At 44.1% G+C, this 15,852-nt stretch overlaps 3 protein-coding genes across 3 annotated transcripts; all 3 read right to left on the minus strand.

Moving 5' to 3' along the window:
• Positions 1–5,112: 5,112 nt before the first annotated feature.
• HRG_00221 (3-hydroxybutyryl-CoA dehydratase) lies at positions 5,113–6,130 on the minus strand (the record flags this gene model as incomplete). Its single annotated transcript, XM_044858692.1, has 3 exons — positions 5,113–5,499; positions 5,553–5,882; positions 5,933–6,130. The coding sequence occupies 3 exons, from the start codon at positions 6,128–6,130 to the stop codon at positions 5,113–5,115; spliced, it is 915 nt and encodes a 304-aa protein (XP_044725092.1).
• Positions 6,131–7,928: 1,798 nt separating this feature from the next.
• Positions 7,929–8,691, minus strand: HRG_00222 (3-hydroxybutyryl-CoA dehydratase; the record flags this gene model as incomplete). Its single annotated transcript, XM_044858693.1, has 3 exons — positions 7,929–8,232; positions 8,294–8,562; positions 8,620–8,691. The coding sequence occupies 3 exons, from the start codon at positions 8,689–8,691 to the stop codon at positions 7,929–7,931; spliced, it is 645 nt and encodes a 214-aa protein (XP_044725093.1).
• Positions 8,692–13,309: 4,618 nt separating this feature from the next.
• On the minus strand, positions 13,310–14,954 carry HRG_00223 (MOSC domain-containing protein; the record flags this gene model as incomplete). Its single annotated transcript, XM_044858694.1, has 3 exons — positions 13,310–14,262; positions 14,314–14,745; positions 14,810–14,954. 3 exons carry the CDS (start codon positions 14,952–14,954, stop codon positions 13,310–13,312), a joined length of 1,530 nt encoding a protein of 509 aa, XP_044725094.1.
• Between the last annotated feature and the right edge of the window lie 898 nt (positions 14,955–15,852).

Genomic DNA, 15,852 nt, shown 5'->3' on the forward strand with positions numbered 1-15,852 from the left:
CCTAAATAAAAAGTAATTATAAACGCTACGCGACTACCTTAATAAGAATCTATAAAAGGGATATATATAAATATTAATATCTAAAGCGGGCTACCTAGTTATATTTATTTTAAAGAAAAACGGTAAGCTATAACTAGTTATTAACTATAAACGCTTAAACGATATTATAATAAAGGACCGAATACTATTACTACTTATATCGGAACTATAAGATCGGCTATATAGTAAAAAATAGTTTATAGCCCTCGATCTTAAAGGCGCCTATAACTTAATACGTATAAAAAAGGGATATAAATAGATAATAGCCTTTAGAACGAAATTCAGACTATTTAAATATCTAGTAATACTATTTAGACTTATAAATATACTAGCTACCTTCTAATAAATAATTAATAATATCCTACGCGAATACTTAGATATCTTTATAGTAGTATACTTAGATAATATCTTAATCTTCTTAGATACCTTAGAAGAATATAAGTAATATATCTATAAGGTACTCTACGTACTTTAGAATATAAAGTTACTAGTTAAACTAAAGAAAAGTAAGTTTTATATATAAGAAGTAAACTTCCTTAGATATACGATCTTACTAAGAGAGATATAAATATAATAAGATAAAATTAACTTAGTTAAAGAATAGCTAACGCTAAAGAACGTTAAGGACGTATAAAGTTTCCTAGGATTTATAAATTACTATTAACGATTTATTAAAGATTTTAGAAAGATCGTAGTACTACTATATAACTTAATAAAGAAGGAAAAAGAATTTATATAGGACGATAAAGCTAACGAAGCTTTTAAATATATTAAGACTATAATTATATAAGAACTAGTCTTAACTACCTTTAATCTAAAACGATAAATCGAACTCGAAACCGATATATTAGACTTTACTCTAGAAGTATAAATCGGATAGAAAGATAATAAAGGAAAACTATAACTAATTATATTTTACTTAAAAAAGCTATATAGTATAGAACTTAATTACCCTATCTACGATAAAGAATTCCTTATAATTATTTAAGCTTTTAAGGAATTTCGATACTACCTTCTTAAAAGTAAATATAAAGTTAAGGTCTATATAGATTATAAGAATATCTTATATTTTATAACGACGTAATAGTTAAATAGATAATAGATCTAATAGGCCGAATACTTATTAGAATTTAACTACGAAATAATCTATAAAAAGGGAATAGAAAACGGTCGAGCTAATACCCTTAGTTAATAAAGTAACTATAATATAGGGGCACCTATAGCGAAAGGATAGCTCTTAGAAATTAACGAAAACGGGAACTATTAGTAATAATAGCTAAATATAATATTTAAAGTATAACTTAATAACTTAACTTACTAAAAGATCCTAAAATAAATAGAAGAATATAAAGTACTAAACGGATATAATATAGGATATTTAGAAGTTCTAATATATAAAAATAAAATCTAGATACTACTAGAATTATAAGATAAAGTTATATAAGATATATATAAATATTTAATATATAGATACTAAGGAATCTAAAGAATAATAAAACGGATTAAACGATAATATAACTTCCTATAGCTTAAAGAAGTAGTACGATAAGTTATTAAAGAATATAAACTTTATATATAAAGTAAAGCTAAACAATATAAACTATATAGAATTATAACCGCTACTAGTACTAGAAAAACTATAGGATTTAATAGCTTTTAACTATATTATAAAGCTATTACTATTAAAAGAACCTATAACTAACGTTAAGTACGATAGTATATTTATTATTACTAATAGACTAACGAAGTATAGATACTTCTTACTATATAAAGAAATAAGTAATATAAAAGAGCTAGTATATATATTCCTATAAATAATTATTAGTAATTACGGACTATTAAACGAGATTATCTTTAATAGAGGAAGTATATTTATAGCTAAGTTTTAGTAAGCTCTTATAGTATAATTAGGGACGAAATATAAGCTTAATATAGCTTATTACTTATAAATAGATAGATAAATAGAACGACTTAACTAAACGCTTAAATAATATTTACGATACTATATTAGCTATAAATAAAACAATTAAGTTAAATAGCTACTAATAGTATAACTAGCTTATAATAGCTTAGTTACGGAAATAACTAAGCTCTTACTAGTATACGCTAATTATAGATATAACCTAGAAGTATTTAAGGTTACTTAATAAGGACTATAAGTAGAACGAGCGATACTATAAGTAGATTAGCTATAAAAATTATATAAAGAAATATAATAAGAACTTTAATTTATTAAAGAATAAATATCTACTTACTATAATTAGAAAAGATTATAGGAACTAATCTTTTAAGAGGGAGATATAGTCTACCTTATATAACGAAATATTAAAATAAAACGACTAAGTAATAAATTAGATTTTAAGAAACTTAGACTATTTAAGGTTAAGAAAACTATTTTAAAAGTTAACTATAAACTTTCGCTACTAACGATAATACGGATATACCTAATATTTTATATCTTATTATTAGAACTAGTACTATAAAACGCTAAACTATAGGAAAAAATTAAAGTTAATAACGATTAAGAATATAAAGTAGAATAAATACTAAATATAAGAAAATAAGGTTAGTAATAAGAATACCTTATTAAGTAGAAGGGATATAGACTAAAGGAAAATACCTAGGAACTACTTAAGTACTTAACCTACTATAGCTTTCTACTTCGATAATTTTACTAGAAGGTTTAGGAGGGATTAAAGGACTAAGATCTATAAACTCCTCGCTAATACTAAATAAGGACTAATTCGCCTTATTAAGAACGCCTAACGATTATAAGTTATTTACTACCTAATACTTATATATATCGAGCGTAGGTAAAACGCTATCCTTAGTATCTACTTCTTAGATACTACGACGAAATAACTTAGAACTCTTTTCCTTTATATAATTCTAAATCTTTTAGATACGAGCTAAATAATTAACGGCGATAGATATTTACGACTAAAGATCTATAAGCTATACTTAAAGCTCTAATAAGGCTTCCCTAGCTTCCTCCTCTTTAAAATATAGCTTACGCTACTCCGCTAATAATTTAGTTACTAAAGAAATACGTTAGCTACTATATATAGAAAGAATTAAAAGACACCTATAAGAAGAAGCTACTAAAACACTATTATAATAGGGATAACTACTAGTAATATAATTATTATAGCGCGAAGAATTTTCGGCTATCTAATAATTCGTCTTCTTTGCCTTAAAGTATCGAGTATATAGTATATCGGTAGGATCTCTACTTAAGTCGATATATTCGGTAAGAGTAGCGCGCTTAAAGGCTTTTTAGGAACGATTTTTTAGTATATAACTAGATATACTATTAGTAGTATATCCTAAAAGGATAAAGAGATAAGGAACGATATACTTATATACGACGCGATAAGGGTATATTTATATACGGCGGCTAAGGTAGCTATAGTAGGTCTTATAGATAAGACTAAAAGGAGGGGAGATATTATATTATAACTATAGCTACTAGGCTACTAACGGTCGACTACGTTAAGTATATAACACGGTTTAACGGATAAATAGTTAGCATAACTATCTAATAGATATAAGATTAAGGGGATCGTAGAAATCTAAGTAATCTAGGATTAACGAGATTACTACGCTCTATACGATCTAATATTAGGGATTATAGCTAGGCCTATAATCTAAGGATAGTCTCTATAAGTATATATAGCTACCTACTTTTACTCCTTTAGATAGATAGCTCTCTAGCTTTTAATATAGATCTTTATTACGATTCTATCTTTAATTCTAATTACCTAGTTATAGTCTACGGTCTACGACCTCTAACTTATTACTAACGTAATATACTTATTATTGCTTAGACCACGCCCTATTATATCTACTAATATAAACCCCTTAATAGGTTTATCTCTTAAGAATAACACCGGTCGTTATAATAAGGTATAGCTAGACCTTTATAACTATAGGTCGGTATAGCTAAAAAAAAAAGCTTAACTAGCTATATATAAAGTTTATAGTATAAAGAGTTATTAGCTTATAGGTTATAAAGCTTAATAGTCTTTTAATAAGGGTTTATAATAAGATTAATATAAACCTTCTTTACTAAGCCTCCTTTAACCCGCTACTTAAATAAGAAGTAATAAACGCTTAACCGCTTATAATTAAAGTAGAAAAAGAAGATAAGTTTAAGGTTAAAGAGATATAGGCTACGCGCTAGAAAAAGGTTAGTAGGAGGAAACGCTAAAAGGTCCTTATTAAGTAGTATAGGTATCTTAACCTTATATAAGAACCTATATATAAGTTTATAAGAGCTATAGCCCTTAATAAGTTTAAGGCCTTATTTAAGCTAATAAATAAAAATAATAGACTAATAAACTACTAGTAGTAGCTTTAGCTAAGACTATAAAGTAAATAAATTAAAGTAAGTAGTTATAATAATATAAGCATAATAGTATAAGTAGAAATAAAAATAGCGTTTATTTTAAAGTAAAGCCCTTAAACTACCTAAACTTATTTCTTATCCTTACCCTTATTATTATTATTATTATTATTATTATTATTATTATCTTTTTCGTTCTCTTTTATTTTATTAGTAGCGGTAGCGCTCTCTAAGGCGCTTAGGTTACCCTCTAAGCCTACGAGCTAGTTAGCGGTAGCGGCGGCTCTAAGGGCGGTAGAGGTAAAGGGGAGGCGGCTAGTAGTAGCGGCGGGGGTAGCGGGGGGTATAGCAAGGGGGACCGCCGATAAGGCAATAAAGGTAGTATCCTTAATACTAAGGGAGTTAATAGTAAAAGTAAATGAGCTAAAAGAGAGGAACTTACTTAGGGATAAGGCCTTAGCGCTTAAGGGCATAGAGCTTATAATAAGCGGTAGCGCGGTAGTTATTACGGGACACCCTATAGTCGATAATCTAGGTACCTATAACGATATCTACTTCCCTTAGGGAAGTTACCCCTAACTCCTTAAGGCTCCCTACGGAAGAAGGAACTTAAAAGCTACCGGGTAAACTCTAGGAAATTACCCGGAAATCCTAGAAACGATAACCGAGTAAATTATATAGATATTTTACGGAGATTTCCCTTAGGGATATATTATATAGGGAATATACTACGATTTCCTAAGTAATAATAGCTCCTTAAGGATTATACCGATATCGTGCTCAAGGACGAACCGGTACAAGACGTCTTCGTCGCCTGTAGGCAACATATGTGGGATGAAGCGAAGGAGTGATTGCTTGGCTGCTGCTGCAACTGGACCGACCGTGCTGTTGTCAGACTCCCACGCAATCATGTCACCAATGTTCCCGATAGTTGCTTCGATCTTGGAGGAAAAGAGGACAACGCAGAACTCGCGGGTGGGAGCAACGGGAATTGGAAACGACTCCGGCCTATGTTCGAAAAGACGTTGGCGGAGCCAGAGAGAAGCGAACCCCGGCGGGACTTGGAATTTGTACAGCGATGCGCGGATGTGAGCTGCCTGAGCAAGAAGGCAAGACTAGGAGAAAAATCAGCATATGAAGTAAATAGCGGGATTGGTGTCGCCCGTACCTTCTGAGCCGGGCTGAGGCTACGCCACACGTTATCCTCTCCCTCTGTTCTTTGGAACACAAGCAAGCGCCGGCCTGCGATGTCTTTGGGACGCTCCAGCTTAGAGCCCTCATGTAGCACGGGGATACGATGATAAAGCAGACGAGAAGCCAAAATATCTGGCTCTGACTGCAGGAGCTCATACACCGCGGCCTGAAATTTGATCGAGGGAACTTGCTTGTGAAACGGGAAGCCATCGAAATCTGGCGTGTTGACATCGCAACGGCCTAAGCGTGCTACGACGTCCATCCCGCTGGACAACTTGAGGTGAAATCCCTTTTGCCACGCAGCCTCGTGTAAGCATGAGATGTGTGATTATGACGTTCGTGACCGCAACTTACATAGTTGTTGGCGCCGCTGGAAACGAACGGAATGTCAACCACCTGGGCACCGAGATTCTCCTCAATCTCCTGGAGGAGCAGGTTTACATCCCACTCGTTATGGAACGGACTGGTACCATTGCGGACCAAGGTGAGCAGATGCCGGCCATCAAAGTCGCTGCCATCAGGCATCTTGGGCCAATCATCCTGAAGCGACATGGCGAGGCAAGAGATTTGATAAAAAGTAGATTGGTGATGAAGAATGAAAATAGTATGTCGTGAGGGAAATGTTGAATTAACCTAAGCCGACAAGGTAGGTTACCTGAGTAGAAACTCAGGGACCCAAGAAGAAAAATTGGTCGGCCTTCGCCAATTTATAGAAAGATCCCAACCCAACAGTGCTGGCCCGTGCTCTCCTGTGTCACTCTGCGCTGTGCACACTTTTTGTCTACCGGTTAGCCAGAGCGGTTTGCGGTCAGTCGGGGCTTATAGAAAGATCCAACCAACCTCTGCTCTCCTGCAGTCACTCTGCAGTGGGCCGGCGCTTGCCTCCTTTGGGCGTCGACGTATGACTGTGGTTCTTGGTGCACTTGCCATGGACCTTATACTCGGGCTTTTCCTTGTCAAAGGCAAAGGCAACGGGAACAAACTTGTCCTGGTCCAGGGTGGTTTTCCATATCTAAATATGGAAATACCCTTTCCATGAATGGCATGGAATAGGTATGGATATGGATCCATGTATTTCCATACTATTGGCTGAACCACGCCACTAACAAGGGTTCCTACAGGGGGCTACCTACAGGGGCTGTGGGCCTGGAACCCCCGCTACAAATCCGCACATCCACAAAATCAGCCTCACCACCAACCCACAGCATACCATTATCACCTGGCGACAATGGATTCTGAGCCTGTGTTAGTTATGTTTCTTCGATTCTGAATCCATTGCTTCGGATTCATTCGCGTCTATATCTCCCAAGACAAGAAAAACCTGCTTTTGGATCATGAAAACATGCTCATCTGGCAGTAGTGTACCGGTAGTAAAAGGGTTAGGGGAAGCGGAGTTCAAAGGCAGGAACCGCCTCATATATTATCTTTATTGTCCCCAGAATGATCCCTACAGTACTTCTGTCACAGCCAGCTTTCGAAAACACCCTGAGGGCAAGAAAGTATGTCATCAACGTCGCAGAGAATTTATCTCCTCTTCAACCGTCCATCATCGAAGGATTTGATCAACTCTACGGGCAAGCGTGGGATCTGGGCCGTGTCTTCAAAGCTACCTTGACCAAGAAATTATCAATAAAGAGAATTCGCCCTATTACGCCGCTTCTTTGGTCCTTCATCCAAGCTATCGCACGACGTACATCCACTCAAATTAGAAGAAGTGGCATAAAACTGCTTTCAAACGGGTCAAAGACCTTTGCTACTCTTACCGAAATACAAACGACGGTACAATTTCGTATCATGTACTGGACGAAGAAGAAGACAATGGCCTTGATGCATTTGATCGTATTTCAAGAAATCTGCAGAATTGTGCTCGACCTACAAGTCAAGACGAGTATGAAGATTACATCTCAGGTGATCCATATGAGATTGCGCCAACAACTGCTTTATCATGGTGGCTTCAAGAGCGACATAGGAACCGACGGCCGAAGTTATCACGAATGGCAATAGACATCCTATCAATGCCAGCGATGAGCGACGAGCCGGAACAGGTGTTTTCAGGGGCTCGTCGTACGATCTCCTGGGAAAGGGCACAATTGGATGCGGACCAAATTGAAAAGGGAGAATTGGTTGAAGCATTGGGTGAAGAACAATGTCTTGAAGAGGAAGGGGCGGTGGCGTGACCGTGGCGTGAGAATTCGTGCAAATTCCCGTCTGATTTCCCTCCTCGTCTTGGAACAAAACACGTAAGATTTGCCTACCCTCTCTTTTGGACATTATCATTGAGCTCAATCAATTACTTCGTATTTTTAATTCACCATATGGTGTGAATTTGTCCATCTTGTCGAAGGTGTCTTCAGTGACATTTTGTCGTCGTGCACGGACCAAGTATGGAAAGGTGTATTGCAATACTTGCAATAAATGTGGGGCCGATACCGATTATCGATTGCAGGCCTTTCCATGTATGGAAAACCACCCTGTCCTGGTCGTGAGTCTCGATATCGTTGCTAGGAACGACAACGCTCGCGTCGCCAATCTTCATTTCGGACCAGTTGTTTCCAGCGAGGGTGTCAACGCCAAACAATCCTTCGCATCCATTGGTGGCAAGAATGGAGAGAAATTCTTGCACGAATGCGGCCGAGAGGGTGGGATGGTCGGCCCTAATAGGGTGTCAATTAATTAGACCATGCAGCGAGAGTATACCCAAGACAGATTGCTCACATAGCAGGGATGGCAGTGAACTCCATGGGAAGCACCTTGCCACCGGAGGTCATCCACGTCGTCGGAACGACCTTGTTTCCAAAGGAGGCGATGTCCTTCATGGCCTGGTCGTCCATGAGATGTGCGGTGCCTTCAACCTTGACAACCGCCTCATTGGCAGCGACGGTGTGATGGCGGTGCTGGAGGTAAAGGCAGAAGGCGTGGTGAGTGGCATGCTTGAGGAAGACGTCGCGAATCGGCCCATTGATAACATCATCAACGGACAGAGCCTATGTTGTTCGAACAGTCAGCTTCATGGATGAGGTGGATGTAATGGCTGTGACTACCTGACGGGACATGTCCGCCTCCCCCAGCGAAGGGAGATTGTTGTAGCAAACGTGGTCTACAATGGCCGCCATATCGAGAGGTGATGAGCTGGGTTGCCTGAGAAGGACTGGTTTGTCGCAAGAGAATGGAGACGTCTCTCCTGTGCTCTTCGCCTTGCCTTTATACGTCAGGATCCAGCACCGCCGAGAACAAGTAGACTGCTAGAAATCACAGTTCTGGATTCTGCAATACCGAGTTGCTCCGTTGCAACACGGGGCCAGATTATAAGGCTCAATCACCAACAATTCCACTGTTATCACCCGATTCGTTCACCTGAACCGACTACTTGCATCACGGTCGCGTCGACGGCACGCGGCTGAAGTTGGACAGCGGTTCCGTGCCGGCCTGAATCGCCACGAGTAGCCTTGGTTTGGCATCGTATTCTTCGCTAGCCACCCGAACCTTTTGCGGTCCGCGGAGTCGTTCACGCAAGCAGAGCCTCAGGCTTACGGTGTCATTGTTTTCAAGGGCGTTCGTGAGTCACCCTACCGGCTGTAGCTATGCAGGGATGCCCCGCCATGTATTGTCGTGTCCTGGAAGCAAACACGGCGGTTAAGGTCGGTCCTGCTGGTTCCCAGGCAATCTCGTCGACGACTTGGCCATCTACCCGGTCGTGACCACTGCGCCGCGCTGGGGCGGCACAGCCGTTCACCTTGTTGGCCAATGTGCTGAGCCGCCCATATCAACCAAGTCTGCGAGTTCTTGTGCTCAGTTGCGGACCGCAAAGCCCAGCCCTGGTCCAAGCAGAGCCTCATGTTTGCGAAACCACTCACCGAAGACATGTGGCCCTGACTAACGAGCAGACAGCTCTGCCCAACGAGCAAGAAAGGAGTGGTGGGGCTATGGCGTATGCACCTAAAGAGGAAAGATGTATAGGAAAGGAGTTTGTATCTAGTATATTAACTAGCTTGGGCCTTTTACATTTTGGGCCCAATTATCTATACACCTCCTTTTATTAACTGTACACCAAAAAGTGGATCAACTGTGGCTGGGTCAGGCGCAGTGCCGATGCCGCTAATTTTGGTGCGCCCATTCCCGGCCGGCCAGCTGGCCAGTTCGTGATGCTTGCGTAACAACATCCTGTAACCGTAACTATCAGCAATACCATCAAAACTGAAGCTATTCGCACCGCGTTTCTGCCCTTAGAGCCCGAATCATGGAGTCGCTTACGAAGACACTATTCCCGACCTTCCAGGCCGCGATGGAAGCCGCCGATACCGTTGCTGAGGCTGAGGGCTACGCCCTACACATTCGAACATCGAAGCGGGATAACGCTGGCCAACGCAAGTCTGCACTTGTTCGTTGTATCAAGGCCGGCCCTACGAAAATCGGAAGGATAAAGCTGCTCATATCTCTCGTCGTCGCCTCAATACAGCAACCCAGAAAACAGACTGTGAATTTCGCCTCTCGTTGAAGGAAAAACGCGGTTACTGGACTATCTCTTATCTTCACGATGTTCACAATCATCGCCTTGTTGATGACCCGATGGTCTTTCCGAAGTACCGGGCGCTTGTTATCCAGAAGTATCGCGACGACATTATCCGGAAGTTTAATAACAATACCCGGCCGACCGATATTGCTGGCGAGCTTCGTGACCTGGTTCACGACGATCCTCGTTTAGCCGGTATCACGGCTCAAGACGTGAGTAACGCCTTGGCTAGGCACCGTCAGGAAGAACTAGCTGGCCGTACGCCTCTTCAGTTTCTCTACGACCGGCTAGATAAGTCCGACTTCTTTCATCGAGATAGTCGTGATCCCCAGGGCCGGCTAACTGGGCTATTTCTCGCGCCTCGTGCTACCTTCCATCGATGGCGTCAGCATCACGATGTCCTCGTCCTCGACTGTACCTACAAGACGAACCGATTCAATATGCCGTTATTGAATATCTGCGCGGCCACTCGAGATAACAAAACGTTCTCTATTGCCTCTATCTTCTTGAACGGCGAGACCGAGTCCCATTACTATTGGGCTATCTCGTTGCTGCTAGTCCTTTGCGAGAAGGAGTCGATCCCATTTCAAGGGTCACTGTCACGGACCGAGATACTGCGTTGCTTAAGGCGTTAGATAGCTTTCGCGAGCTTCAAAACAGTACTAACCTTCTCTGCACGTGGCATATTAACCAGAATGTCGTTGCGAAATGCAAGCAATTTTTCCCTAAGGCATCAAAAATCGGCAATCGAGTCGTACGGGCCCCGGCATTCCAAGCGTTTCTACAAGAGTGGAACGAGATCGTCAAGTCACAAGATGTGAATAGCTTCAACGAACGTTTACGCCAATTTGAGACACCAGGCCGCCACCCGCTTGCAGCTATACAATACTGTTGCAATACGTGGCTAACGCCTTGGAAGGAGAAGTTTGTATCTTGTTTCGTTAATCAATATCGCCACTTCGGGCGTACAACGACCTCGATCGTCGAGGGACTTCACTCTCATATGAAGAAGTTCCTTTGGTCCTGTACGGGCGATTTGACGACCGTTTTCCAACGATTCGAACGCTTCTGGGGCCATCAGGCTGCTCAGATCACAGCGATAGAGAATCGAAACCTCCACAAGATATCAACGTTCTCCTACAGGCGCCGTATATGCCGATCCGCGAGCGAGTATCGTCATATGCGTTAAAGCTACTAATAGATGAGCATCGCAAGATCCTCTAGACCCCGAAGTCAACGGGCCAAACCGCCGCCAGGTCAATGTCCTTGTAATTGGGCTACTAGTCGAGGGCTACCGTGCTGCCATCGAATCTTCGAGTCTATCAACACCAATACCTCCCTTACACTCGACGACTTCGACCCATTTTGGTATATTCCGATCGATACAAGCGCTCAGGGCACAAGCCCTACTCGGGCACCATACGAGCCACAAGTTATCAGGGCTAAGGGCCGCCCCAGGGCTCACTCAACCTCGAAGAGTCACGGCGGTCAAGATCAACGCGGCGGGATCCGTCACATCACGAGATCGCTGAACGGCATGAGCGGGCTGAGGCTATACGACTGCCTCCTCCTCAACGGCACCAGCGGCGATGACGGGTACGGTAACGGCCGCGATGACTTCAACGGAACGAGGGCTGCGGCACATCGAGGAAAACGGCGATACGTACGAGGCAGGCACACGGATGCAACGGGCGTATCAACAAGCCGGGCGTCAAACGCCAGTCTCTGATGATGACGATCAGCCGGTACGGCGGGAGACCCAAGACTGCATCTTCGTCGCCGGCCTCACGGACGATGCCGCCCTTGAGGATGTATGGGATCAATTGGAATCACAGTTAGATGAAGCGGATCAGGCACGTAGTGCACTCGAAGAAGGAGGCCTGTTGTAAACACCAAAGAATAGTCTCATCAGCATAGAAAGCGCAGTACGAATAGCTTCAATTTTGGGTGCCTTATCGTTGAAGGAGAACTGTTACTACCTGGCTCTACTTATCGTAGAGAATGTGTGCATACAAATTGGCGGTATCGGCCCTCTTCGGCCGTCAGCCACAGTTAATCCACTTTTTGGGTGTACAGTTAATGAAAGTGGGTGGATAGATAACTTGGGCCTACATTTTATGACTTTTATCAGCCTAACTAAGAATAGTTCTCTATTTAGGCGTGTAGATGAGGACTACAGTTCGCCTACGGCCTAGAGCTAGCTGTCACAATATTTTATTGAAAATACTGGAACAATGAAGAATTAGGACTTGTAGGTACTCTCGACTCCGGGCGCCATCGGTGCCCCACTGCTTGCTTGCTCGTTATGCAGAGCGTGCGCTCGTAGGCAGAGCTGTGTGCTTGTTAGTCGGGGCATATCGATACGTAATTGCAAAAAGGGTGCGGTGAGAAGGCATGGGGGAACTGCAGTTGGTGAAAGGATTTTCCCATTAACGCTTAAATGGCCCAGCTTGATCCAGAGATCCCGAGAAGTTGTCCCGGTGTGAGTCATGCCACCAACCAACAGCCACAGTCTCCCGATGCCATGATCACTGAGCCAATCATGCATGCATTGAGCGTTGCTGATCCCCGGTATGAGTACCGTGGCGCAGACGAGTTTCTCATGACCCAGTCGAAGATCATCTGTTATGTGGAGACAGCTGGGACAGTGTCTGCAACTGTTTACACGACAGTACTACCGGCCGGCTGGGTCATTTTTCGATATCGCGCCGATCACATATCGGGCATGGTATCGGGCTGATGAGCGAGCGCGGATGCTTGCAAGAGCCAGATCCTGTCTGTCGTGGCCTTCACTCAGCTCCATAACTCCTTTACACGGGCGGAGGGAGGGAAGTACATACCGCTCTCGATGTGAAGCAAACAGTGGCTGAGACATGAACAGGCCATCAAACCAGGCATTCACGCTGAGGAAAGAAATTACACGCAGAGATACCCTAAGCAAAAGATAAAAGAGCGAGCCGGATATTCACGTTGCACGGTGGAGAAAAAGGGGGTGATGATGTCCCGGCTTGGTATCCCGGCCTGGTGTCCAGGCCACGGAGACGTTGGGGACACTTGCCGCGACTCGGCAGGTCCGTCTCGTGCAGAGAGGACAAGATATTGAGCATGACAGATATATCGTCATGATGTGGCTGTTGAAAATGCGACCAAATCCTAGCTCCTACAAAGTGTCGTTTGCCGCATCCCAGCAACATGTATCCGTAAAGGTGTCTTGCAGCCCTTCAAACTTCAATAGTGACGCGGCCGATTCCCCGACTCACACAGGCTAGCATGGAAGTATACTTCTCTTCCGGTGTCAAAGCTGTGCCCCGATGTTGGACACGTCCTTCTTTGAGAGTGACCTTGCACGTGCCGCAGTTTCCAACCTCGCAGCTTGAGGGAACATCCAAGTTCTTGCGCCTCAGCGCCTCTAGCAAACTTTCTTCTTCTCCGACCGTAACCGTCTGCTCCGCTCTGTTGGCCACAATGGCTTCGAAGGGATCGCCCGAGATGTCGGCGGCAAAAGCCTCGTAGTGAACTTCGGTTGGCGGTATCCCGCAAGCCTCAACAGCACTCCTGGCCGCTTCCATCATCCGATTGGGGCCACAGACGTAGAGCTGGCTGTTCCAAGTGAGGGTCTGGACGATCTGCTCGATGTTCATCCTCTGGCCTTCGGACTTGTCGTAGAAGACGATGTTTTCTTTGAAGGACTCGAGTCGGTCTCGGAAGGGGATATCTTCGGCAGACCGTACGGCATAGTGCAAGATATAGCTGAAGTTTATGGAATGCATGCCCTTAATCATAGCCAGAAAAGCCGTCAAGCCAATACCGCCAGCGATGAAGCAATGGTGGCTCGCAGAGCTCGCAGCGTCCACGTCTGTAGTGATCCTCCCCACCTGGAGGATGTCGCCAACCTTGGCAGACTCGTGAAGGTATCTTGAGCCCCCCCGGCTGTTGTCTTCGAGTGCTACGCCGAGCTCCATCTTGTTGGACAGATTGAAAATGCTATCTCCGCCGGCAACGACAGAGTATGACCTGATGAGACCGTTGGGCAGCTTGATCCTCGCATGGGCGCCGGGGAGCTTTTTCTGTGCGTCTTCTTCGGGTGTGGTGTGCTCCAACACTATCGAAACAACTCTGGAAGTTTGCATTCTTCGGCTGATGATTCTCCAGTCCTTCCAAACGTCCTGCTTGACTGGTTTTGATTTTTTGATAGCAGCCGCCACCCTCTTCCGAAACTGTCCACGACTCTCCTCTCCAAGGGCATCCAGCTCTGCCAGTTTTCTGTTCATGTCCAGATTCTCCTTGTCTCGATGTAGGTATTCTTGAACGCGTTCAACAGTCCACTCGGGCCACTTCCTCTCGGTCAATCGAATCTCATCCCCGGGGCTGACCTCGCCGGGGCGCAGCACTCGATAGTACCAACCGGTGCGGCTGGTCTGATGGGTGATAGGGGCAAAGTTTTTGAGGGAAAAGCGGTGATTCAGCTTGAAGCAGGGCTGGCGAGGCAGCGACACCTGGAGGAGAACCTGACTGCCTACGGATATGACATCGCCGATGCATACGTTGCGCTCATTCATGTGCGCGGTGACAAAGTTCTCGCCGAAGCCCCCTGGAACGAACTTTTCGGCGCGCTCCGGGTACGAATGCCGCCAGCCGGGGTAGTGTGAAGAGCAGTCTACGCGGGAAATGTAAATGTATCGAGGGACGAGAAGCAATAGGAGATGACTAGGCAGACTCACAGCCAAGGACAGCCTTGTCGGGGCCCCCATGGAAGGTCAGGTCGTGTTCATCTCCCTCAAGCCCAAGCTTGCCGAGTTTGATTGGCCCCGAGCATAGCTTCTTGTCGATTCCGGATTGAATCTTTAAGCCCGGCATATTTTTCATTTTTGAGGTACGGATTTCCAAGAGAGTATCCGCTTCGAAAGCTCGCGTCAAATCAAGCGGCGGGGAATATGGCGCCATTACGAGTGCGGTAGGAAGCGCAACAGGGCAGATGTCCGTCCTCAAGAGCTCTAGGCTTGAATTACCAGGGGTGAAGTCAGATTCCCGATGGGCTCAGTCAGGTGAGGGGAAGTTTCGGAACGAGATTGGCTGAGTAATAAGAACTCGGACGCCGCAGTTTCGCGGAGCGGTCCGAATCTTTGGTCCCGGGAGCTCCGTGATTACTGCAGAATGCAGAGCCGGGCAGGCTGACGGCGGCACACTAAGCCGATTATGAACACACAGTCGTCATCAATCTGGAAGAGTAGTCAAGTTTGCTGGTTGACGAACTGGAGACGCTTGCGAGTTGGTAGTGCTGATCTGAATGCTTGGACGCTCGGAATCGCCGAGGCGAGTTGAGGTTCATCCAGTTCCGTGGTTGAAGGCAGCTGAAGCTCGATTTGTTTACGCAGGAGGCTCGCGGCATTAATGATAAATCCATGCAAGCTCAATTCGCTGGGCGGAAATGGGCAACTTGTATCTGTCCATGAGTCAAGGCCAGCTTGACGACAGTGTCGGACCGAATGGCGAGAAAGGAAAACGGCGCGATTCTACGCCAACAGTATTTCAGAGATGGCGAGAAATGTAAAGCAATCAACCCGTCCTCACCCACGACTCGACTTTGAACATCCGCACCAGGGTGAGGACTGCGACGGACGTGGCGCCGGCATCGAAGATAGGGCGGAGATGGATGAAGGAGAAACGGGGACAACGTGTACAAGAGAGCCTATCATGAAGCGGCCCGGGGCTCGACAGACAGAAGCTGGGAAGAATATGACCGTGAGTATGAAGAGAAGCAGGC

This window comes from Hirsutella rhossiliensis (assembly GCF_020360975.1).
Source record: "Hirsutella rhossiliensis strain HR02 chromosome Unknown scaffold00001, whole genome shotgun sequence".
Taxonomy (NCBI): domain Eukaryota; kingdom Fungi; phylum Ascomycota; class Sordariomycetes; order Hypocreales; family Ophiocordycipitaceae; genus Hirsutella; species Hirsutella rhossiliensis.